Source organism: Seriola dumerili, unplaced genomic scaffold (assembly GCF_002260705.1).
Source record: "Seriola dumerili isolate Sdu_G_001 unplaced genomic scaffold, Sdu_1.0 BDQW01000016.1, whole genome shotgun sequence".
Lineage (NCBI taxonomy): Eukaryota > Metazoa > Chordata > Actinopteri > Carangiformes > Carangidae > Seriola > Seriola dumerili.
This window is the reverse complement of record NW_019174271.1, coordinates 1,400,728-1,427,807: the sequence shown is the minus strand read 5'-3', so window position 1 is coordinate 1,427,807 and position 27,080 is coordinate 1,400,728. Positions and strand designations below refer to the sequence as shown.

Sequence of the window (27,080 nt, the reverse complement as noted above, 5' to 3'; positions counted from 1 at the left end):
CTGAACATTTTTAAACAACAGCTGAAAACCTGTTTATTTAAATTGGCTTTTGACTCATTCGCTCACATTTTACTATTATTACTGGTTTCTATTTTCATTTACATATTTCATCATCTGCTCTCTTTCTATTGTCGATTTTCATTATCGTTCCACCCGCCCTTATGTTATTGTACTGTTTGATTTTTTTTATTGCAAAGCATTTTGAGCTGCATGTCTTATGTACATACGAAAAGTGCTCTATTGTTGGTGGTTTATAATCAATATATATGTGTCCAAACGAAAGCCTCATGAATCTACATATCACCTATATATCATATCCTGTGAAGCTATATGTGTTTTGTTTAGTTTTATGACTTATGAGTGTACGGTTGTGTAATTATAAAGTTTATTATTAGTATTATTATTATTACTTCCAGCAGGATAATGCTACATGTCACAGAGCTAAAGCTGTCTGAGTTTACTGAACGTCAGTGCACTACAAAATATGTTTTATATAGAAGAAATAAAAGCAGTGTAGTGTGTGTGCCTGTTGTAATGTCAGCATGGTTGAATAAACCTGCTGGGCCCCTATTAACCCCTCTCTCCTTCCACTTCCACCTCAAAAACACAAGCACACTAAAGGTTTTAAAGCTGGATTCTGACACGAGGACCCTCTTTAACACAGGTGCACAAACTCCGCTCTCAGCACGTCCGTTAATGTTGTGCTTGAGGAGCTCAAACCTCCAAAGAAAGCTTCTATTACATTTTCACAAGCTAATAAACAATCAGCGCGGAGCTTTGGGCAGGTGTCAAGATAACCGGGTGGGTAATCCAGATCTGAATGTTACATAAAATTGACATGGATCAGTTCACCTTTAAAAGCTTGAAAGAGAAGTAAAAAAGATCATTGTATCGACTCTAATCTGTCTCCTGGGAGAATGGATGAATAATACATTTAGATAGAAATAACCACTCTGCAGCTGAACTTCATGTGTCTTTGTGTGAATTCTATACTACTTGACTACTTTGATGAGTTTGGAGGAAGAAACTCTGATCTAACTATATGTTGGCAGATGAGGGAGCATTCCTGTGTGTGGCTTTGCTTATGTTTGAGGTGTGGGAGGAGAGAGGAGGTCAGCCACCCCAAGGGGGGGTACGCTGCCAGTGTGGGCGGCTATTTGGCTCCAGACAGCGCGGTGGCACCGCTATAAACAGGACCTCTCATCTAGCCTCAATTCCCACATACTCTCCCTTGACTCGACTCAAACTCTGCCTGGTTTTTATCTGGAGGTCACAGGCATCAGCGGAGCCTCTCTGATGACTACACTGCTTCATTTTACCCTGGTTGAGGAAAACAGAGCGTTTACAGCTGCCGGGCTCAGGAAGTAGGCAGCAGGTGGTTTGTGAATGTGGATTTAGAATCACATGAGACGCATCTAAAGACCTGCTACCCTGGAGAGGATTCATATTTACCATGGCCCACTCTCTTCATGTAAATACTGGGGAGCAGAAACAGAGACGTTCATCATTAGTTAAAGGACGGCCATCAGTTTACAACCTCCAAGGAGCCGATATATTTCGCAAAAGCCTCCTCTGATCCCAGACCAGCTCCAGTTTGACTTGACACATGTGCAGGGATCATATAGAGATAAATACAGCAGTCACACTAGCAATACTAGGCAGCACCATCTTTCAAAGGCTTCACTGTATTTCTCTACAGTCTCTTTCAGACTGGGGATCTGGGAGGGTCACTATTAGTGAGACTACGACTAGATTTCTTCAGGATTATTTCCCATCATGCTCCTGGTGGACATTTTCGCTCTTTGAAATCCATCATTATCATTATTTTCATTATTCATATTATTATCAAACCAGAGCTGTACCCATTTCTAGGTAATTGTATCGTATTGTTTATTGTTTTTGTTTGATTGTGTGTAGCTTGTTGTGTAATGTGTGTGTGTGTTGTGTATGTGTGTTAATAATATTCAACATGTATGATTTTAACGGATCGTCCAGACGGAAACAGAAGCTCAGACCTGACACCAAACCATCGAGATGACGGGAGCAAAACTTTGATGATTTGTTTCTGACTGTGGAAATGAGTCTGTGACGGTTTGGTGTCAGGCTGGGACACATGACTCCTGCTGGATGTAACATTGGTTTCCCCCCCCCCCCCATGTATTATGAAGATCAATCTTCAGAGGAAGATAACAGAGTCTTTTTGATAAGCAGAAATGTCTGTGGAGATCTCCAGGATGGAGATAAGACTGACCTAGGTTATCAGTGGCTTCATACGTGTCTTGAAAGTCTTTCATCCTCAGGCCGATGACATCCACAAAGTCCTCGACCAGACGGAACAGCTCTTTGATGTTCGGCCCCAGCTGAGAACACAACACAGACACATGAAAGAAAGACACAGAGGAAGGATTATGGATCTGAGGTGAATATTCTGAGCAGCCGTAGAAACACTTGACGCACACAAAGTCTTTCACACAGAAACACTGTCACACCATCCTGTGATGGTTTAATGCTGCCAGCTCTTTGAGCATCATTCCTCTTCAGTTTGAGGGCAGGAGTACACGTGATGTCCTCTACAGGTTCTCTGTCGTTTTAAATGGAGATAAATGATGAAACTCAGGGATGACAGAAAAAATAAATAAAAAAATCAGTGTAAAATGTGATGTGACCTTGAACACATATCAGATACTGCCTGTCCTGTTTACAGTGCTGCTTTCCATGTCCCATTAAATGCATTTCATAATATGTGAAGGGGGGTGTTCAAGATAAAACGGTGTGAAATTGTTCTTTAATGTTTTCAAAGTGTTTTAGATTTACCTTTGCAGAAAAGCATCATGTCTGCTTTTAGTTTCTTCATCATTTCTGTATTATCATTATCATTATTATTATTATTACCCCCACATCATGAAACTGTAACTGTGACAACCGTATTTGCTCGAGTTAAAGATTTCATCTCCCTGCACTGTGGATTTATCAAGAACAATTTTATGTGGCACAATATAAGAGAAAAGCCTGATGACGACATTTTAAATCTGGGCCTTAAAATCATCATTTCACTTTATAATGTGCGTATTAGTATTAGAGTACTAACAAACAAATGTGAAATTCATTAAATTACAACAGAAGCAGGAGTCCCCACACCCCACACCCCACACACCCCACACACCCCCGTGGCTCTGGGCCCTCAGAGGCAGATTCACCTGGCTGGTGATCCATCTGTGGCTCTAACAGATCTCCAGACTGAAGGTTTGGCACTTTGATAAAACACCTTTCATTTTCAAACTTAACATTAAAAGCAGACATGGTGTCCACCGTGATAAATTCCCCAACCCAACTTTCAAGTCACCGCAACTTACTATTGATTTTACCTTCCAGAAATAAAGGACACCTCTGGCTGCTGGAGCTGGGACACATTTAATAAATAAAACACTACACAGTGATGTGAAGTCTGTCTTTAATCACACTGACTTCAGCTGAAGAGATGCCAAAGGTTAATAACAATAATAATCATTTTAATAATAATTCACTTTGGTTTATTTGACTCTGAGGCCTGCAGGCTGAGAGTGATATGAACGGCTGAATGGATGTAAAGACGGAGTAGCATGAGAGGATGAGTGCAGCAGATGGATGAGTGGGCGTGTGCGTCGACTTGGTTGCTCATTAGCTACAGCTATTTCTGTCCTTCAGCAGCTCTCCGCCCCGTCTACCTCTGTCGGTCTGAAAAGACGCAGGTGGGCTGTTTGTCCACCTGCGTCTTTGTCGCAGTGTCGAACTCATCGCTTCTGCAGCTGCCAGCATCTTTACTGTTATTATTATTGAGCTCCGAGTTCAACAAAAGATGTAATTATAGTTCAGGTGAGGGTGCGAGTCCTGTTTAAGAAAGATGGTGTGATACTAACCAGTTGTGCCTCCTCCCATCTCTCCCTGTTCTCCTCCATCAGCAGGTTGCTGACTGACAGCACAAAGTTCTGCAGGACGAAGAGAAAATGTTTGACATCATCAGCGTCACAGGTCCTCTGGTATTCACAGCAGCAGTCCACAATCTTTTCTGCACCATGGACCGGTTTCAGAAAGACACATTTCTCACAGACATAACAGTTCACTATTATGTTAACCAGCGCCATGTTATCGGACAAAACAGATGTAAATATCTCTTTTCTCTTTGTTGTTTGTTGAACAGGTTGTTCAATAAAGTTCTTATTGGCCTTTTACTTTTTATTGCACTTACAGTAAAGTTCAGTGACATCTGTCTCGTCAACTCCAATCATGGCAACTGTAAATTATCAGGCAGTTGTTGTATTTTACCGATTTAAAAAAAAAATGCAGCCTAATAGCAAATACGCTGCGGCTCAGAGCCGATCCACAGCTCTGTGGTCGGGGAAGTCTGATTTACAGAATAAGGCTGTAACAATCCGTCTTCTTCTTCTGTTATGAGTCTTGAAAAAAAGAACATCCCACACACTACTCACAAGTATTTTTTGAAATACTTCTGACGAAGGTCTGAGACTGAAAGGTTAGGATGATCAATAAACTGTGATGCTGAGCAGAGAGCAGAGTGTGGGCTGACACTTTCCAACACACCTGAGACATTTGGATGTGCGAATATCTTCATTGAGAAAATCTTCTTGTTATATGAAAGGTAGATTCAGACAGCCAGGGTTTCATACATCACAAACCTCAGGAACCAATCCTGTCAACTTGTGGGGATGGGGGTGGGGCTAGATAAACCTGAAACCTTGTCAGTACAGAGAGCATTAGCATTAGCACAACCGCTAACACTGTGTCAGCCACTGCCAGTTACAAGCTAACAAACAACATAAACAAATAAAAGATGCTAACTACGCTAACCTCTCTGATCTGTCTGCTAGTCTCTGGTTCTGGTCTCAGACTCCTCCTCTGAGTCTGGGTCTGACTGAGGCTCAAACATGTGGCTGAGTCTCTCTGATGTTTCCTCCTCTAACCATCTTGATACTCTCTGCTCCTTCACCTGTCCACCTGGAGCAAGCAGGTGGAGGGCGGGGCACAATCAGGAAGTAAGAGGAGATGAAACTATGTTAAACTGAATATTAATCACAGCAGAGGATTTTTTTAAACATATCTGTAGGAACTTGAAAGATAATTTGTGCATCAGCTCAGACTTGGACTCGGATTTCAACACTGGGGACTCGAGATTCAACTCGGACTCCAGTTTTAGTGACTGGACTACAACACTGGTATCCAAAGCTTGATATAAATGATTAAAACCCCATCAGTGAGCCACACTGCTGCACTGGGTGAACTTCTCCTTTACGACCATGAACGTAGACTTTGGTTTATTTGGTCCCATATACACCCCTCATTACAGCACCAACTGTGTTCATCCACAACTGAAAATAGTCCCCAACAAATGCAGTGTTTCCTCCTGTTTGAGTAACATCTCCTAAAAACTACAGCACCAAGATTGACACGGATATTTACCATTCAGAGTAGGTGTAATCAAAGATGCTATCAAATTGCAATATGGGAAATGTAGGATCCATGTGCACAAGACAAACAAAACCTTTAACAGTAAAAAAAAAAAGTACAGACTAGCATCAGACTCATGCCGTCGTATGTTTTCTTGTCCATCATAAGTTCAGACCAACACCTGAACTTTGATATTTTGTGCTTCTGAGCTAAATTTGATCAACTCTTGCTGTAAAATAAGATCACGTATCAGAGTCTTTACCTTCACTGTAGAAAAACCCTCAAACAGCATGAAAATCCATCAATCAGTTCACCTTCATGTCTACACTGCTGGGGCTGTAGTACGCCCTCCTGAAGATCTCCGTCATGTTCTTCAGTACATCCAGGATGGCCAGCAGGTCACCGCTGTAGCTGGTCCCGTCGCTGGACGTGTCCTTCAGCTTGGTCATCACCTCTGAAACACCATCTCCCACAAGGCCGCGCTGCGCTTTGGACAAATGTTCCCGAGTCTAACAGGGGCAGACAAGTGGTTCCTCTTAGCTTAGAACATCTGTTCATGGCAGCAGCTCCTTTTTTTTCATTACCTGCTTGTTTCACTGAGGTCTGCAGGTGAAACTGTATCTTGTACAATAATATTAAATCTGTGCCTTGACACAACATTTGAAAAGACACAATCAATTATTTTTCTATTTTACATTTAACCAAAACCATCTTTTTCTAACCTTAACGTTAACTGAAACACATTTGTTGCCTGGACTCTGTACGCAAACCCCAGACTCTGGTGCGCTTGGTACGCCCACCTTCCACCCCACCGACCTCCTGGTGACTCCACCACCTTTAATAAATGTAGTAACTAGAATGGTTGTTTCCTCCTCCAGCCAGACAAGTTAAAGTAAATATGCTCACAGTCTCTCCTTTCTGAGTGACAGTGTTGAATACTGGCCAGTAGTGTTTTTACAAAACATTATGATGTCACAGTGAAGATGACCTTTGACCTTTTGGATATAAAATGTCGTCACTTAATTTTGTCCTTATGCACATTTGAGTTAAATTGGGTCATAATCAAAGAATGACTTTGTGAGTTATGGCCAAAAATCTGTTTTGTGAGGTCACCGTGACCTTGACCTTTGAACTTTGGCCACCAAAATCTAATCAGTTCATCTTTGAGTCCAAATCAATGTTTGTGCCAAATTTGAAGATATTCACTCACAGTGTTTCTGAGATATCAAATTCACGAGGATGTGACACACATACGATGGACAACCAGAGATCATCACATTCCAGAGGCCAAAACCGTATTTTACAAAGTCAAAAATATGCTGCGGCTCAGAGCCGATCCACAGCTCTGTGGTTGGGGAACTCTGATTTACAGAATAAGGCTGTAACAATCCGTCTTCTTCTTCTGTTATCAGTTTTGAAAAAAAAAAACATCCCACACACTCACAAGTATTTTTTAAAATACTTCTGACGAAGGTCTGAGACTGAAAGGTTAGGATGATCAATAAACTGTGATGCTGAGCAGAGAGCAGAGTGTGGGCTGACACTTTCCAACACACCTGAGGCCAAAACCATGTTTCACAAAGTCGCACTGACCTTGACCTTTGACCTTTGACCACCACATTCTAATCAGTTCATCCTTGAGTCCAAATGAATGTTTGTGCCAAATTCTAAGAAGTTCCCTCAAGTTGTTACTGAGATATCACATTCACGAGAATGAGACAGACATATGACGGACAACCAGAGATCATAATAATTATAATAATGATAATAATAATTCTACATTTATTTATAATAATCCAGTGGTTCCATCAGCTTGTGCTGTTGCAGCTCAGTTGTACAGAAAGTTCAGGGTTGTACCAGGAGAAAAAGCTCTTGATCCTCACCAAAGTCTGGATGCTGCGATAGTCGTTGGAAATGCATTTCATGTAGGTGGGATTCTCCCAGTAGGCGATGCCCTCTTCATCCAGGGTGCAGCGGCGCAGGATCAGCCCTGTGTGGAGACACATGCGGTAAGGGCTTAGTATCAGCAAAGTGTGAGTCCAGTCTTGTGCATGGTAAAGTTTATGTATAAACGTGGTGTGAGCTCACCCATGGCATTGGGGGGACAGCGTACGGCCGCCGTGTCCCCAGCTGGAGTCATCTTCCACACAACGTTGGAGAAGTTGTCCTCGCCACATATTTCATGAGGCTCTGTGAACAGAGGAGTGTCACTGTGCTGTAGCATGTAAACCACTGTCACAGCAGGGTCAACACCCTTTCTGAAGCAGCATAGTTTTCTGTCCCTGATGTCATTTTACAGACACAGTGACCTGTTTCCACACACTGACCTGGACATCTCTTTTCATTACATCGCCGGACCTCCTCTCGCTCTCCAGGGCAAGGCTGCCCCCCAAAAAAGGGCCCATAACAAATCCTGTTTCTCTGCTGGCTCCCCCCTCCGCAGGTTTTAGAGCAGCCCGACCACAAAGACCATGGCTGCCACTTACCATCCACTGAAAACACACACATTCATACACACACACACCACATCAGTGTTTTATATTCTGTCCATTCAATACAAATAAACACAAAAACACAATACAAATCACGTCTACTTTACATGACTGCAGATCATTTTTCAAACACGCTGCGCTGTTTTGGATTTTGTGAAAATGCCGTCGGTTTCTATTTATTTCCCCAGAGCATTAAAATAAATTGCAGAGTTGGAATTTGTTTAACGCACTTCATTGATAATTCATAGCATTGTGAAATTAATGGAAAGCGGTGGCAGTCTGGAAGGCAGGAAACACATTCATTAATTTAAATCACCATGAAAACACTAGTAAGTAAAATACGAGTAATGTAATAAAGTCTGTGCCAGCTGTAGTGAACGTGGAGTTGTGGTGACCTGAGACAGGGGGAGACGAAGAAGAAGAGTGGGGACACAGGAGAGCCGTTTAGCCACAATATTAACTAGTGGAAAGTTACACCTGAATCTTTACCACCATCAGGGACAAGCAGCAGCTCTGCAGGTCGGGGTTTTATCTGACATATAAAGGTCACTATCAGCTAGATCATCAGCATCATGAACAGCATTTGATTACTGTCACCTATACCTCTGTGTTAAACGTTTTAGGCGCTTCAGGGTTCACTAAACAATAGACCCGCATCTGCAATTGTTGCTTCTCTTATTCCTAGACACCTGCAGGGTTTAACAAGGTCCTACACCAGAGGTCTGTACTGCAAAGCCGGATGTGGCAGGCAACAGCTAACAAGCAGGTAACTTCAGGTTTAACGACGGCGGTTCACTTGTTACCTGGGTAAATCACCATGGTAACTGATGCACAACTCATAACTTGCTCCGGATCAGGTCAAAACACAAAATTGAGCTTCTAACAAACACTAAATAACTAGTTTCATTTGAACTGATTACAGATTCTTTAATGTCAGTGATGAAGCTTTTACTCTCTCCTTCATCACTGCACCTCAGAACATGAGAAGAAATAAAAACTAAACCTCTGATGTCTTTGATTAGATACCTGTAGACATCAGTGTTTCTCCTCATATCATAGTAATACTTTATTCACAGTTCTGACGATGTTTATAATTAAAAACTCCCAAAGTTCTCTCAAGATGCTTTGCACAATCTACCTGTCAAGTACCTTCCACAACTGAAGAACTGGTTACGCCAAATATGTCACGTTTGAAGGACCCAAATGCAGACAACACAAAAAGAGGGTTGGTGGGAAAAAAAGGTCTTTAAACAATAAAAAAGTGAGTCACACACTGGTGAAGCAGAACTCAGCAAAACACAGGAACAGAAACCCTAAGAGGCACGAGGGAAGCTCAACAGGAGCACAGCAGGAGAACTGATGAGGACTGAGAGAAAGACACAGAGATGATTGGACACAAGTGAAACACAGTAGGGTGGGGCATGAATGAATGCGGGGGTTATATTCCTGTAATGATCTCCACCCCGTATCTTAGCAGCTTTGTAACACTGTACATACTGTGACTTTGTTTCATGTTATTAGATATGCATGGTACGAAAACAAAATATTGAGCTGTAATTTTTTGCAGATCCAGATTGCTTCGCTTTGCCTGGTTAGATCAACTTCATTACACCACAAACACAGCTCCTGGTTTTCCTTGTCATACCTGGACACTCGCCGAGGAAGCAGTCGACGGTCTCCAGCCACTCCCCCCTGCACTCGGAGCCTCCGTACGAGGGGCCGTTACACTCCCTGGTTCTCTGCATGGTCCCATTAGAGCAGGAGGCCGAGCAGGAGCTCCAGCTGGACCACTCGTTCCACACCCCGTCCACTGAGGACAGCAGGGGTCAACAACAAGCAGGGACACAGCACAGAACGGAAGGTGTGTCAGTTAGTGCGGTGGATTATGGGTAATATACTAATACAAAGACATTCATGAATAATAAATGTGGATGATCGAATCAAATCTTCTCATGTTACTTGTGTTTCTGTAATAAATCAGTGACTATGACGTCATCAGACACATGAGGACGTACATTACAAAACACTCTAACATACTGTAAATGTATAAGCTTCAAGGGTCATTGTTCTTCAAACAGACCAGATGATACGAAAGTGTTTATAGCAGAAAACCACACTCAACGTTATACAGGTACATCACTGAGTGAGACACAGTCACAGGTGTGTTTATTCTACACAGACAGGTTTTATTGTGTTTGTCAGCAGGTAACGTCCTGCACAGGAGCACTGTGCAGCGGGGGGGGGGACGGGGCTAACGTGTTGGACTAACTGTTAAACTATTAGACTAACTGTTAAGCGAACTGTTCAACTAGTAACTGAAACAGTTGGTGAGTGGCAGTGATTGGAAACATGTCAGATCCATCCGAACATGTTGGAGCCTGGATCTGATCAGTGTGGACAACACCACCATCAGCAGAGACAAACATGTTGACGTCTCTGTTAGGCTTGGGCCAATATTCAATAATATCGAATATCACTAATATTGCAATTTTTCCTGCCATATGCAATATTTTACATGATATCTGATTTTTTTTCATTAGAGAGACATAGATGTGTCTGTGTGGAGCTGGCTGCACAGCCATCATGGTCTCCTAACCATCTGACTACTTCCTGTTGGGTCGCACAGCTCCACCCACACACTTACTGTTCATGTGCTGGTATCTTTGTCACAGTTTGAACACTGAGGCAGCAGTGGACTGTCACTGACTTACTTTACATGAGCAACAAAGTTAGAAAACGCAAAGTTCTGGTTGAAAAGCTCAGAGAGAAGAAAAATCCAGAACAATCCAAAATGAGTGGGTTCAAGACCACAGCTCTCCCAGTACAGCTCCCAGTACAGTTCCCAGTATAAACCCCAGTCAAGTTTTACATTATAAACAGTAGGCAAAAAACAACAGGAAGTGTGTCTGATTTTATTTAGCAGGATAATGTTGTATAGCTTTGTTTCCTGCTCTGGCGTCACCTCAGCTCAGATCTATAGGATTGTATCACAGAAACATCCAGTGAAGAGAAGAAGAAACTACTACAACAGGTCTGCTGCTGCATTTACTGCTGCACTGTCCAGTCTGACCTCTGACCTCTCTCTGAGCTAACCTGTAGTTACACAGTTATATGGATGTTTTTCAGACTGGAGCTTCTTGGTTATTGTTGTTATTGTAGTTGTGGATTGTAACATGAAAATCACTGATACAGTTTTTCAATTGAATCTGCAATTGAAATGTGTAAATAAAACATAAAGCCCTGCGTTCATATGGTTCCACTTTATAAATCGCACTCATTGTGAACGAGCCTCGTTTCCACTCCCACAATTATTCATAAATGGATGAAGACCTTAATCAACCAGTTTGTCTAAAAACACTGTCTGTGCCACGAGTGATCAGACACAGAGAAGAAAGACGAGGAGGAAGAACAGTTTCGCTGACTGTGAAACTGAAGTAAAAATATCATCAGTTTACTTTAGTACAATCACTCTAATGTAAAGTCCTGTTTTACTCTGAGCTTCATTAATTGGGACTATAGAGTCTTAATGAGGCTCCACACAGGCTCTAACACTGTGATTGGTCAATATTAAATAGAATCAAACAGTTTACACAAGAACTTACAATAAATAATAAGGACATTAAACATAAACACAATTATTTCTTTTTTATGAAATGTAAAACTTATAATGATGAAAATGAATGAAGCTTCATGAAGTTGGTTACTTTATTTTATGGTAAATTACATGTCTTGGTTTCATTTACTTTTAAATGTTTTATGTGTGTGTGTGTGTGTGTGTGTGTGTGTGTGTGTGTGTGTGTGTGTGCATATATATATGTATATGTATATACAGTATACATTATTTTGAATCTTGTCTATAACCACTTCAACCTATATATATATCTCAATATTTAAAGTTATATTTAAGTTTTATTTCAAATTTTACCATGACCTTTTTGTAATATTGGGGTAATGATCGTTTGAATGTTCTGTTTAGTTTGTAAATTTAAAATGAACAATAAACAAACGTGTCTCTTTTATTTTGTATTGTCACTTCGCAGTAACTTGGATCACTTTGTGAAACTGTGTGTTCACATGGTCAAAGGAATGTGTGGGGTGAAACATTCTGCGTTTATAAATACTAATATATGAGCGGGAGATAGCGTCACATTGGTTTTTGTGTGTACGCATCATTTACACACCTGGTCCCAGGTGTGATTGTCAGAACACCACCAGTACAAAGAGAAGCTGTTATTGGATCTGTTGAAGCACACTGACTCCGTTGCTGCTTGTTACTGTACATGCTCTGACTGACTGTGAATCTTGATGCTCGGTGTGTTCCTCACCTGGACACACAGCTATGTTGCAGAACTTGGTCTGTTTCTCTGGGCCGTCACAGGGATCTCCCCCGAACTGAGGGGGGGTGCAGGTTCGCGTTCGGGACCTGTAACCTCGGCCGCAGGTGGACGAACACAAACTCCACGGCGACCACTCATCCCACGCACCGTGCACTGCAATCAAAGCAGCTAGGGTGTGATTTATAGACAGACCTGAACACACTGAACAACACACTCAGTATCAGTTCCTCTGCTGTTTGGATTGACCCTCTGTTCTGTGGTGATACTGTTCCCTAAGCTGAGGAGTCTCCCTTCCTGTCTGGGTGTAGCAGAGCCTGAAGTCATCATGAAGTCTCTGTCATTATAGTGGGGGTGACTCTAACTGCAGGCAGAGCCTTTCCTGGAGGGTGGGGGTAGAAATCATCACCATGGGCCTGAGGAAGGGAGTCAGGTGGGTCTTGTCTGGGTGAGGTAGGGGTCCAGGAGAGGGCTGAGCGAGCGCATGGTGGTGGCACTACAGAGGGACTGGGGGGGGGGGGCTTACCTGGACAAACAGCAGAGTTGTTGCAAGGTCTCTGCTCTCGCAGTGGCCCACTACACTGGGTGCTGTAGGAGGAGGACACACAGAAGCGAGTGCGACTCTGCCAGCCCTCCCCACACGTGGCAGAACACACACTCCACGCTGACCACTCCTCACCTGAAGCTGAGTCTACTGGGGAGGAAGGGGTGGGAAAGGATGGGTGGACAGGGGGGAGAAAGAGGAGGAAAAGGAAAGGAGAGGGCCATAACTAATTACCATGCAGGATGCAGCCTCTGTGGCCAAAACAGGAGGGGTTGTGGTGTGATAAAGGAAGGATTTGAGCTGTGCCACATTTTAGGGGCTGCCTCCTTCAGAGGCCTAATATTTCCTGACAGGTAGATGACGCTGTCTCATTCACAGGCTGGCTGATTAATGAACGTGGCTGATTAATGAGGCCTTCTTTTGCAGACATAACTCATGCTCCTTGATGGTTTTCAGTTTTTCAAACCATTGTTAAAGCCTCACAGTCCCAGCCCTTTAATGTTCTGTCCAACGTCACACTCCTTCACCGTCCTTCAAAGGCGGCGGCCCCTGAAATGGACCCCAGCTTCTGTTCTCCATCTGTGGGGCTCTGATGCCATATCCTCTACATTGACTTCCAGGGGAAGTGAATGCCACTGGCTTAGGATATGTCAGTCATGACTACCAAGTAAATTGACCAATCAGGGAACAAAGGCAGTCGGAAGAAAAAAGGCAGAAAACTAAAGAGGAGGTGAGGAATTGATTAGCAAATCAAAGCGATACTTCACCCAAAGTCTTTCTTTGTCGTATCAAACCTTCATCCCCTGTCGACTTGAAACTGACACAAATTCAAGCTGATCGCAGCCTCGTAACCACGTGTTTCTCATTACCTTATAACGAAAGAGTTCAACATTTTGGACAATACACGTATTGTCTCTCCAAGAGTGAGATGAGCAGATCAATGCCACTCTTCTGTTTGTGCATTTAGTACGGAGCTGCAGCCAGGCGGTGATTAGCCTAGCTAGCTCAGCATTACAGGAGGAAACATGTCTCCTGGCTTTCTTCAAGTTAAAACATTGCACCTCCCTACATGTATCTTATTTTTTTAATCTGTACTTAGAAAAAAAAGTAAATACCACAATTTGTAGTTTGTGGGGGAGTTACGTGTTGCATCCAAGTTTCAACCGCCAGACTGAAACATGAAGCCCTAACACTAAAGAACCAAAACCTGCTGTTCCTCTAATGACCACTAGAGTCTGGCTCCAACAGTGAGTCAATCCCCATAGAATCCCATGTTAAAATGTCCAACTTTACAGCAGAAATAAACATGTTTACAGCCTGGTACAAAAACAGTTTTGGTCTCCAGAACTAATTTCCTCCTTCATGACAACTGTTTATATAACTCACCAGTTTACATTTTATTAAGGACTAAAGTTATGGAGAATTGAGGGCGTGGCCTCTTTGAGTGACAGGTGGGCGAGTGTATACACCAAAGTCTCTGCCCCACACACACGCCTCCTCTTTGAATATTTTTGGATTAGTTGGTAGTTAGGGGAGGAGTCATACACTGCCAAGATGGCGGCAGTAAAGCAGCTCACTCTGAGCTCCAGAAGCCTGTGGGTGACATCAGAGAGGCGACGTCCATCTTTATTTACAGTCTACTATTTGTTGGTGCAGTGACTCTCTGGATCTTGTTCTCTCCGTGAGGTTGTCATGTTCATCATCCTCTGATAAAACTATATTTAGCAGCAGAGGTCAGGAGAAGTCTAAGGCTCATTGTTTCAGATACGACATGTTCATCACTGAGCTTTAGACATATTGGTAGATGTATGTTTGGACAGAGCCAGGTTAGCTGTTTCTCCCTACTTCTAGTCATTACTACTAAGCTAGGCTAATCTAGCTCCATACTTATCACACAGACATAAGACTGGTATCTTACTCTTGGAAAAACAAAGCCTTGAATAATTGTTGAACGTGTTTCTGTGGGCCTGCAGAGGGTTGAGGGTCTGCTACCACTGATTCTGGGTGGAGTATCTGTTTAACAGAGAGGGAGGACTCCGTCTGATTGAGTGTTTTACCAACAGGGCTCAGTGTCCTGTTATGACCTCACATAAAAATACAATTCCACTATGTTCAGTCAGGGTCCATGTTGGAATCAGTCCACTGTGGACGAGGCACTACTTTGGGAGATTTTGATAGATGTGTGTGTTTTAAAGGTGAGTGCTGTGTCTCTGTTTGTGCGTGTGTGGTGGTCACCCAAGCTGCTACTGTGACTGATGCATGGGATCCCTCTGCGTCCTGTTGTCTTACCTGTCTGAGGGCTCTGCTGTCCGCTGCGGGGCTTGTCTACGTCATCACGCTTGCGGCTGTCCACCGAGCGAAGCGATTGGCTGCGAGAGAGATGGCGACCTTTGCCTAAAGGGGGGGTGAGGCAAGGTCGGAGGGGGTGGGGGGAGTGGGGTTTGGGGTTAGCAACCAGAGCTCCTTCATTAATGGCTTATATTTGGGACACAACCGTGACGTGATTGGTCACCCAAAACAGCATCAGCCAAACTTGGGACTTCTGTGGTGCTGTCGGTGTGTGATGTGCTGTAAATATGGTTCTTATTGGGTGTTTTGAGCTGATGTAGTAATGATGATGTTTATTTGAGAGTAAAACGCCTCAGATGGCATGACTGACTGAAAAAAAAAACCCTAATTACAATCTGCTGTTGGAGCTGTTTGTGTGAGCGACACGTGGAAACGTAGATTTATCCTGAAGCTAACGCCTCCTGGTAACAGCTTCTACATAAAAGTGCTCACGTTGATTTTCTGTGTCCCTTTAGCCATTTGTGGGTGTAATGATTTTTGACATGCATGGTCTCCTGACCATGTCTTTGTTATTTGTCATCGATCAAAGTCCCCTTTCCAACATGCACTCCTTAAGTCAAAACACTGACTTATAGAGGATGGTGACACAAGCAGATGAACCACATGTAAGAAAGGAAAGGTAAAGAAAGAGAGCTGTAAACACACACACACACACACACACCTCACACTCCCACAAAGCATCAGAAGGGCACTCCCTGACACAAATGGATGTATACAAAAACACACAGAGAAAGAGCAGCTCACCGGTGCAGGGCTGTGAGTTGCATGGTCGGCCCTCCTCCAGCACACCCTCACACAGGTACGACTCCTCCGGAGGTGACTGGCAGGTCCTGGTCCGGGTCTGAATCCCGCCTCCGCATTCACTGCTGCACTGCGCCCACTGACCCCACACACTCCAGCCACCTACAGAGACACACAGCAGTCATTTAGAAAACGCTGCATTATTGTCAAGCCTTGATCAGAACACTGAATAATTTAAATTCATTTTTCAGCAACTAAGAAAAATAACATTATTATGAAGTGGAACATTGACATTAAAGTTTGGCATTGAAAACAAAACCTGAACTGAAAAAGAAAACAATGGCATTGAAACAAGGTTCCACTAAAATAACACTGGCATTACTATAATAAAAAATCTTATTATATTTAATTTTGATATTTTTTGTCTTATGCTGTCACTACTAAGAAGGTCAGTCTGCTTCTCTCATCTGTGGTCCTCGTTGAAGTTAAGCTCCGTCTGCTAACCTTACCTAATACAGTTAACTAACCCGAGGTCTCCCGCCCTGTGATGTCTTTTGTTGTTAGTGTTACTGCTGATGCAAGACGTCTCATCTACGCGCTAATGGTCAATACTCAGCATCACACCCCCGCACAGACAGTGCAGGAGGAGATGGGCAGGTTTTAAAGCACAGGTTAGCTAGCTGACCTGTGTTAGCTAACGTTAGCGCTTGTTCCAGCGGACTTCTGCTAAAGTTAACTTTAACCCATTCCGGACAATGTGAAGAAACGACGACAGAGAGAAGCAGACGTACCTGCAATTCATAAGTTCCAGGTGAACGTGTGTAAGCCAGGTATGCGGTCTCATAAATGCAACTGGATCTTACTCAACGTCGCCGCCAAGTCGGGCCGTGCAAGACTGCCCTGTGAACAAACACAAGTGAACAGAGGAGCTGCAGTTTTTCTATAACGTTTATATTTCTCAACCGGTTTCGAGTCATTTTTATATTCAAGGTTCATCTACATGGAGTAAAAATAAAAGTTTGGTCTGTAGTGATAGTTTTATACTGTAGTATAAAGTAGGAGTGAGTATCAACGTCAGGTTTACATGAACTGAATTACTGACCTGATGGAAAATAGAAAAGTCACTGTCATAAGGAAACTGTTGAGTAAACCGGTGAGTAAAATAAATGAGATAGTGAGACACTATTGCAGTCAGTCTGCTTTCTATAATTTATCAGTGAAATAATGAGATGCAACTTAATTGATCCCAGAGGGGAAATTCAGATGTTAAAGCAGGATAACATTTTTACATAATATCCTTAAAAAAAAAAAAAATTTTTTTTTAAAAATCCTAAATACAATGAGGTGTAACTTGAATATTTTATAATATTATAGTAACAGCATAAAATCAGAGTAGTAATAGTAAATAGTAAATGTAGTATAAATATTAGTTTAATTTAGTAAATACAGTAACATGAGTTTTAACTATTCGTTATGACAATGAGTTATTTTCAGTAAGTTACTCAGTTCATGTAAACCTAACGTTGATACTCACTCCTCCTTATAGAGAACAGTGATTACAGCCTGAACTATCATGATTCTAAGTAACTGGAGACAAAACTTTTATTTTTACTCCACACAGATCTTAAACCTCGACTATATAAAGGACTCATTGATATCAGTTGAGAAATATAAACGTTACAGAGATTTTTATCCAGAGAAACTGCAGCTCCTCCATTTATTCCTAGTTGTTTACCGGGCAGTCTTGCACGGTCCAATGTAACGGGGATGTTGACGGACGACCCAGCGGCCAATGTGGCATCTACGTGTATATGTCTACGGAAGCCATTGAATAGATGTGCGGTCCTGAATGCGGTCTGAATGTAAATAAATCACACACATCTTGCTCTTCCCCTCAAGCCCCCCCAAAGCTTTAAGCTTTCTTAACTTTCCTACATGTGGACATCAGTGGTGCAGGGAGAAATCTAGGGCAGAGGAGGATAGTGACCACCATACAGAGCAGAGAGCTGCCATCTATCAGGCCCTGATGTCCAGAAACTAGACCAAACATCCACACATATATAAAGACTGGTTTGTCAGTATTTACAGATAAACAGTGTAACAGTGCAAAAAAAAGTCCTGCATGGAACAACAGGCTGATAGTATCTAGCAGAGAGAGAGGAACTGAGGGGAGACTCTTCCTTTAACACAGGTGTGATGAATGTCACTGTCATTGTGAAATTCCCTGTTTGGCCATTCTGATTTAATGCGCTCCATTAAGATGTGTGCTGATATGAGGGGGGAGCAGGTAAAGAGCTGTCTTTCTCTCTGTGTCCTGCAAGCTCATGAATGTTTAATGTCACAGAAAGATGTGTCTCAGCCCCCACAGGCATCGACAATATGTATTCATCTGCATGAATAGTACATGAAGTTGGCCAACATCCAGACACTCACGTTCTTAATTACTCGCAAATCAGTTTCCTTTGTGGTGAGGGCAGAGATGAGCAAGTGCACAGTGGAGAGGAGTTCACTGACACTAGGCTAGCCCCTTTTAGCTTCTGGTTGTTGTTGCCGGCTGCACCAATGATGAGTAAAAAGTCCCAGTTCTGACGTGTTACCCACTGTACCTGACCTGACAACACATGTACTCCACAGATATCGGATTAAAGAGACAATCTTATGTTCTGCATTTAGCGGTTTACGACTTTCTCAGCTGGCTCACTGTGTGTTGTAGCAGCAACCAGATGATTCTTTGGGGAAAAATATCAGAAGCTCTGATGCTAACTTAGCGTGTTAGCGTGTTTTTTTCACAATATCAAAAAACAAAAAATCATGTGACAAATAAAACTTTGAACTGCTGTTTAGTGGCTGCATCAGTCATACCAGAAACATAGAATACAATAATATAATTATATATTATTAAAAAAAACAAATAAAACAATATAATTATATATTATTAAACAAACAAACAACTGAAATATAAAAGAAGTATCCCAGAATGCATTTCACACCAAATAGTAACAACGGCTGGGACTCTGAGCCAGGCTCGAAGCTGGAAAGACTGTTATTATGTCCCTTCATTAAGTTTTGATGTTTTTTCCATTAAGACGTCAAATCTGTGTCAGTTTACCCAAATAACGTCTGTTGGGAAATTTGCTGGGGCGTTTTCAGAGATGTGAGGACCGTCTTGCCGGGTGAGACCAGTGGTCACATCAGCAGCTCGCTGCCCAGCTCCTGAGATGAGCGGCCGGTCAGTGTGTTATCTCTGCAGCCTCCTGGTCAGTTACTGGTGGCTCTGTGTCTGTAGTGTTTTGATATGTGATAAAATTCCTTTTAGAAGATTCATATATATCACAGTTTGGATATGAAGTGCATATTTTACTACAGTCAGGTACAGGTGTGTTGAAGTGTAACCTGTGCCGAGCTGAGCTGATGATATTAGGAAGAACGCAGCTTTTCCAGCTGTAAATCGTCCTCCTGTCCTCAGGATCCATAGTCTGTTTCCTGCTTTGTTGTAATATCTCCCTGTAATGTGTGATGTCATGGAGCAACGTGTGCACATCATATTTGATTGTGTCCAACTCGACTGAGGCTGTGAAGGACTGCTGCTGTAAATACAGTGTTGCTAACGGTAATAATTGGTTAGGATGCTTTTGTAAATAATTAACATTCAAGGACTGAAACTATTCTAATCAAACGTTTGTTTTTCATTTTCAAACAGGCCTGAGGATTCAGAAAAAGAAAAGGTGAAATTCATCAGGCAGATAAATGACAGTAACAACACAGTCTACACTTTCCTGCAACAATTCCTCTAATATCTCATTTTTATTACAGGAAACAATAAAAGTAAACGTTGACTTCAATATCTCCCAATCCTAAAGACAGACAGACCACAGCATTTACTAGCAGTTTTAATGACCTCCAGTGTCAACATAAGGACAATGTTTCCTTTGTGTACAGGCTCGATAGGAATCAATCATTGGTATCTGATTGTTGATTGATTGTTCTATTGAACACCTTCATAACATTCAGATACAGATCCATTTCCTGCTGCACCATGTGACACAGTCATGTTGCAGACTACAGGGCCACAGAGAGTTGCCTTTGTCGGTTTTTACACCAGTCCAGTAACCAGAAGCGTAATGGCATTACCATGACAACGAGCTGTCACCGTCATTCGGTGACGTGCAAAATTTTATGTCCAAAGCCTGCGGCAAGATGTCTTTTATAAAGTTAGCAAGGACAAGGAAACATCATGAAGGAGAGAGGAAGAACAGTCGACCTGCGCGGTGTGTCCTGCGGTTTATACCACTTTTCCCTTCGCTCCTACGACCACTAGATGTCGCCTAGAAACAAAACGTAACTATGGGTCATAACAACCTGCTTGCACAGATGACCTGTGGACAGTCTCATGCTGTGCTTTCCTAACATACACATACTTCGGGGGTAATTCGGGGGTTCAGTACCTTGCCCAAAGACGCTTACAGACTGGAGGAGCTGGGACTCGAGCCACCGACCTGCTACTTAGCAGACAACCTGCTCTACCTCGTGAGCCAATGTTCTCCTGTTACAGGACTTATCGGGTCTTCTGTCTTGTGACTGCTGATCTCTCTGAAGTTCAATATTGACTTTATTAAATGATCATTATTTTAAAGTCCAACAGGTGATTAAATGAACGTGTACAAGGCGATGATGAACCCAGTGATTAGCCTCCCTTCATACAGAGCAGCTGATCCACTGTGAACCTCTCTGCAGATCCTGTGCTTTGGGACTGAAGTGAAGCAGAGTGACCTTCAGCCACTATCCTGAATCATTCAGGGTTTATTGTGAACAAACATGCTTTATGAATACAGAGGAAGATTAACTGCAGTTTGGAGCAAAGGACAGAAGCTCCTTGTGTCAAATGAAGGCTTTGGCAAGGCGATAGAAAGAGAGGGGGGAGGCTCCGTTTACAGATAAGATTCATTCTTCTACAGGGAAAATAAAAGGCAAAACGACAAGACGAGGAACTTTTTTCCCCCTTTCCTGCCCAATAATCAGAGGGAGGAGTGTAACAGTGTTGTCTTTCTGCCTCTGCAAGGACATTTTATTATGTGCTCAGTAATTCAGGGGGGCCTTTTGTCAGAACAGCCCTGGTAGCAGGAGCAGCTGCAGAGTCCAAGTCACCTCAGTAATCCTCAGACTCATTCTGCCTCCTTCACCTCCCAGAATCCCCTGCCTCACTCCGACCTTCACTTTCTCTAAAACACACACAATCCCCTCAATTATTCTGAGCGCTCAGCAGTTCACCGGGTGCATGCATGTGTATCATGAAATGTGTGTGTGTGTGAGTGTGTGTATGTGTGTGTGTGCATGCGTATGTGTGTGTGTGTGTCCATAATGAACTTCCTGAAAGTCACCTTTGCCTCCTATTTGGAGCAGTGGGATGAGTGGTCGGGCATCTCCTATTACAGCTCCAGGAACTGGAGCTTTGAAATCATCAATAGCTGCCACTAACCCCCCCACCACACACACACACACACACACACACACACATACGCATGCACACAGTGCTCTTATAGATAGGGTTACTGCAGAATTATTGATTGACATGTGTGTGTGTGTGTGTGTGTGTGTGTGTGTGTGTGTGTGTGTGTGTGTGTGTGTGTGTGGAGAGAGGATGGGTGAAGTATGATGTTGAAGTTGACAATTGTTGTGGCAAGAAGCAGGCAGCCGGCGGAGGGAGGAGAAGGAGAGGAGAGGAGGGTGAGGACGACGGACGTTAAGAAAGACAGAAAGACAGAAAGAAGAAGAAGACGAGCGTCGTCATGAAAACGCGAGACTCTGCCATAAATGGGGCGACTGGTTCACACAAAGCTGCACGGCTGAATGAAGGATAAGGCAAGTGCTGACACCCAGAGGACAGAAGCAGTCAACTGCATGGTGGAGATAACATGCGGTGAAAGGAGAGAGCAGGAGGGGGAGGGGGGAGGACAGAGGGAGATGAAGGGAGACAGGAGCAGAAAGAGGGAGAAAAAAATGTGAGGTCAGATAAGAAGAGAGGGGGAAATGAAAAGAGGGAGAAAATGCAAGCTTATGGCACAGTGAACATAATGTTGGAATATCACTTCAATGAAACTGCTGACATGTTCCTCGAGAAAGAAGAAGCACCTTTGTTATCTATTTTATATTTATTTTTATTCTCACCGAGATAAAAATTTTCTTGGAGAAAATATGCAGCTGAATTCATCAGGCTGATATTCAGCAGCAGTGAGAAACACACTGCTCATTTACATACTATAACACACATTATGTGAATTATACCTATTAATATACATCAATAAAATATCTGCGTCTCCGACAGGCCTGATGTTTCCCTGCAGCTTCTGTTATGTTTTCTACATTTAAAAGAAACAGAAGTCACCTCAACACAACAACTGCACCCATCGATCAGCCTCTTCCCGGGGAGGGAAGCTTAACCTGTGGGTGAACTTGCCACAGAGCACCCAGCACCCAATCAGCTCCCCTGCCAGGTCGTTCCTGACATTCAGGACTTAACCTGCCTCTGCTCTGTCTCTGGATGTACCTCATCCTCTGTTACACCTGGTTTCCTGTTTCACCTTTAGATCACTGGAAGAGTTCATTTCATGCTGTTTAAGCAACATCACTTGAGAGGGAGCGATGTACTTTGTGATTGTCTTCAGTACGAGGCCGCAGGACTATGACTGAATCACAGCAGTGCTGATATTCAATAGCATCATTCCCTCAGTGTGACATTACTTTTACACAACAGTTCTACAAGCGCCATTTAACGCCAGTTAAATAAGCAACAACAGATTATGACTTGTTTGTTAATTTCATCATTTATTTGGTTTCAGCAACACAAATAGTTCGGCAGCTGGACTCGTACTGGGCTGTCAGGAAGCAACACATAAACATTTTCCTGACCTACACAGTGCACACTAGCTAGCTACTTTGTCTACTCGTTACCTCAGGTGTGCGCTGAAGTATCCAGGCTTCTTCCTTCATCCTCTGACGACTAGACATCATTTAATTCAAATGTTATTTCTGGAAATATTTTCATCTTTGTTTGTTACAATCTAAGAGACATAACGACCGTTAATGTGACGCTGATTAGCGGTTAATAGAACACCTGTAAAGCGTAGTTAAAAGTCCCAGTGCTGTTGTACTCTATATCAGCACTCATGGAATGACTCGTCCAATCAGATTTCTTGGTCTGAACTAATTGTTGTCTAATGTTTCTTAAACCAGCACCAGTTTTTAAATTGTAGATGATTTTCAAAAAACACCAAAACCAACAATGTCCTAGATTTTCCAACCGTGGTTCTCAGCCTCCCGTGCACTGGTTCCTACTGAAGATGTGAAAATGTAAGAACACCGTTTAGTTTTAAATGAAGCTCAGTAATGTGGTTAGTGGTGCGATCACTCAAACAGAAGGAAACAAGGAAAAAATATTACAACTTATTACATCAGTGATCAAACGGAAACAAATCAGAGATTCAGTCGTTCTGGGGAATAGTACCGTGGAGCCCACAGGTCGTCTGTGCAGCAGGTTTTTATGACATCATAGTTAGGTTTTGTTGCTAGGCGATATCTAGTGGTTGTAGTAACTATGACAGCAGCAAAGGGAAAAGTGCGGTGACGTAGTATAAAGTGTCAGGAGGAGGTTGTGGTGGATGGATGAATATGACACAGGAGAGCAGTGTTCCATTCACATGTTGTTTCTATTATCCATGACCGTTCATTGTTGTTATTGTAACCATGACAACAGATCGTCTAATGTTGAGAGAGTAATTGTTTTAACCCAAATCACCATCTTTTCCTAAACCTAACCAAGCCATGACCCTTATTATAGTAACCATAGCGATGCAGGTAGGTACACCACTGTCTGTACAGTCTGCATGTTTATTATGGTAACCACGACAACCAAGGTCTGGTATTCATGGCGCCATAGGGGGCGCTGTGTCAGGAGACACTCCTCTGGGTCGTATCAGAGGGTTGATGGTTGTTGTCGGTTTTTTCCACTTTCTCAGAGTTAGAAACTAATAAAAGAATCAGGACTGACCGTTTTTATTTTCATGTCAAACAGCAGTATTAGTCTGTCTTAGCTCAACATAATCATGAGCCCACAGGTGTCCAGAAATTGGGCAAAACAAAGCAAGTCAATTAAGGTGGGTTAGTTTTTTCTGAGGGGGGTCCACAGTCTCACACTTCGAAAACCTGATCTCTTTATGTGGAGGTGAAGCCTAATGTGAGCGTGAGTGTCTGTAACAACCAACGTCAGCCTTCGCTGTCGTGTATTTGTCTGGAGGCTTGTTTAAAACCTGTCTGATGTCTAACTCTTTCTCTTTCTCTTGCTGGTTAAAATGAAATTGTTCAGGGGCTTGGGCACAATGTTATTATTACCAATAGCAATTATGAAAATAAGCCCAAGCTGTGTCAAACTACCCCTCAGTAAAATGTCTTGGTTCACATCCAGTCCAGAGCCCTGTTCGCCTGTTTCTTCTCCTCCTCTAACAATAAGTGGAAAAGCTCCAGGAATCACTTCACAGTTCTCGCCGTGTTTCCTCCACTTCTCTTATTCCTGACAGGAGGAGGAAGCTTGTGAAACTGTGTTTAGAGCATCATGGGACATTAAATCTCTCCAATGAAAGCTGAGATTGTTTGAGGTGGGTTAATGCTCCCTCAGACAGGACCAGGCAGCTCAGCTCTCACTGCAGGTTTCACTGAGTCACTTCTCTGGTCAGACAAATTCAAATGATCTGCTGGAATCATGGACTAAATATTATTTTCAGTCAATCAATCTGATCATGATTTTTTTAACATTAAAAAACAGTAAAAACATCCTACATAGTGACATCAAAACGTGTAAATCATAAAACTGTCCAAACATACCTTCACTTGACCAATGAGTTCAATGATTAATCCATTTTCAAACTGCTGATTAATTGTCTGTTTACTGACTTATTATTCATTGACTTATTGTTGCAGCTTTAGACAGAATGTATTGCTGTGCTGCCTGTTTTACAAAGTCTTCTAGTTGTTGACATGCTGTACATGATGCTGCATCTACATACACATCAACATTTGCCAAGCTCCATTTAAAGCTCCATCCAGTCTAAAGGTAGATGTCCATGTGTAGTTTGATTATAAAGCAGGTGAAAGTATCAAAGCCTCAGTCCACAGAGAAATGCACACAGCCTGTATTCAGAAACTGAGCCTTAAAACCAGTCGTCAGGACTTCTGTGACTTTGTGATGTCACAACAAAGCAGTCACCAAGCCCCGCCCACCTGGACCCACCATCCAAACCTTGCAGGATTTGGTTTCTCTGAGTGTTTACCTGAAATCTGCTATACTTTTATTGGATCACTCAGAAAACAGTCAGCCAATCAGAAGAGAGGCTCAGAGCCTCCTCTCTTCTGATTGGCTCACTGACCTGTTGTTACTAGAGCTCCAGAGAGAAGCCTGAGAGAGGAGATGTTAAACTACACTGAGATGGTTTTTATATCTTCTTATGGATCAACACTTCAACTAAAACACTGGGCCTCGAACATGTTGCTGTATATCTATATCTATATAGATATATATATGTATGTACAGTATATATAAGCTATAAGAAGCTATGAAAATGTTGTAGTTAGTGTAGTTCAGTATAGAGGTTCTCTGTACTCAGTGTTTAGTGCAGTCGTGCTGTTTAAACTGTCATCATTAACAGGGTTACAGGATGGTGGGGGTGTGGGGTCAGGGTCAGGGTTGTGGTGCTGGGGAGGTGCAACAACACTGAAGATGATGAAGGACGGGATGACTCCTTGTGGACAGGAACTGTCAGCCGCAACATCCAGTGTGTTCCCGCCCAAACAAGACGGGAAATGTGAGGCTGCACATTAGAACCAGACGGAGTGCTGTTATAGCCTCTGTCTGGATGAAGGTGTGCTGGATATTTACACCATGAGCAGCTGAGCAAAATGGTTCATCAAAATGGATTATTTCTTAGTGAATAAGAAATGATAGTTAAATGACAAATACACAGTGTTACAGTGATGTTAAAAAGGCCAAACAGTACGCACAGATATAGGTAAATATCTCAGCTGTGGTCAGCATGTCGTGCTGCTGTGATTCTTACAGAAATGTGACTCAGATGTCTTTTCATGTGTGACACCATCATGTCAAACTGCCAGCACATTTCAATGACGTGGGTCTGAGAGGAGGCTTCATAAAACCATGTATCAGTCAGATTCATGTTGTGACACACACACACACACACACACACACACACACACACACACACACACACACACACACAGTTGTAATCCACTTACAAATCAACCTAACTATTAATCCCTCACACTCCAGCAGATCCTTGAATCAGCGTAACACTGTGCCATCTCTTTAACCCTATCAGCCGCCGAGCACAAACCATTACCCCCCCCCCTCAACCCCTGCCCATCCCCCCCCGCCCCCTCGCCTTCTGCAGCGTCTCTGAAACTCTGGGCCCAAACCCATTGTCTATAAATACATATCATGTGGGCAGCTCTTTGGTTTGAGGTGCAGGTCATCCAAGCAGACATTTCAATTCCGAAGATGGATGCCCTGTTTCAGAGGAAACGATAAGAAAAAGCTCAGAAGGTCTTTCACCACAGGAGTCAGATGCTTTTCTTACTTTTCCTGCAGCTGACTGACAGCTCACAGGAATAAGGCTTTTTCCTGGTTTCCGTCCTCCTTGAAACCCATCCATCTCTGCACATGCGGCATGCTCACACAGCGGCTGCATGTGCAGCGTGTGCTGGGTTTATTGTCAAACAGCTCTCTCCCCAGACGCGCTGCAGATTCAGACGTGTTGTGCTGTGCAGAGTTAAAGAGCTGCTGAGAAGAGCTGACCGGAGCTGGATGTTGTCCTCCTCCCTGTTCCCCTGACGTGCTGGGCATCAGGCTAAAGTGTTCCTATGGGAACTGCCAGAGCCTCTGAGTCTATTTCCTCCATGGACTTGAGTGGATTCCTCACCCCCTCAACCTCCCCCCACATTGGCTATTAAGAGTGAAAATCGCCCCCTCTCCAGCTCTGCTGTGTCCTCAGCTCAGAGCAGCTTCCTCATTCACTCACAGCTGATAAATGCTTCATTGTTTTTCCTCTCGCTGTTTCTAAGTTTCTTCAGGAGCCCATTTAACTGCTCCATTTAAAGCCCATATGGTCTGCTACG

The 27,080-nt window shown here is 42.9% G+C and overlaps 1 protein-coding gene across 1 annotated transcript in view; it reads right to left on the bottom strand.

Annotated features, from left to right (window-relative positions):
* adgrb1 (adhesion G protein-coupled receptor B1) overlaps nucleotides 1-27,080 on the bottom strand; it is a 116,462-nt gene that overhangs the window by 67,136 nt on the left and 22,246 nt on the right. The window contains exons 2-12 of the mRNA XM_022750937.1: nucleotides 15,906-16,064; nucleotides 15,102-15,206; nucleotides 12,795-12,959; nucleotides 12,260-12,424; nucleotides 9,580-9,744; nucleotides 7,770-7,934; nucleotides 7,531-7,632; nucleotides 7,326-7,432; nucleotides 5,757-5,951; nucleotides 3,897-3,965; nucleotides 2,252-2,360 (exon numbers count right to left, since the gene is read on the bottom strand). Of these exons, the coding sequence (XP_022606658.1) occupies nucleotides 2,252-2,360; nucleotides 3,897-3,965; nucleotides 5,757-5,951; nucleotides 7,326-7,432; nucleotides 7,531-7,632; nucleotides 7,770-7,934; nucleotides 9,580-9,744; nucleotides 12,260-12,424; nucleotides 12,795-12,959; nucleotides 15,102-15,206; nucleotides 15,906-16,064 (1,506 nt within the window). The remainder of the gene's footprint in view (nucleotides 1-2,251; nucleotides 2,361-3,896; nucleotides 3,966-5,756; nucleotides 5,952-7,325; nucleotides 7,433-7,530; nucleotides 7,633-7,769; nucleotides 7,935-9,579; nucleotides 9,745-12,259; nucleotides 12,425-12,794; nucleotides 12,960-15,101; nucleotides 15,207-15,905; nucleotides 16,065-27,080) is intronic.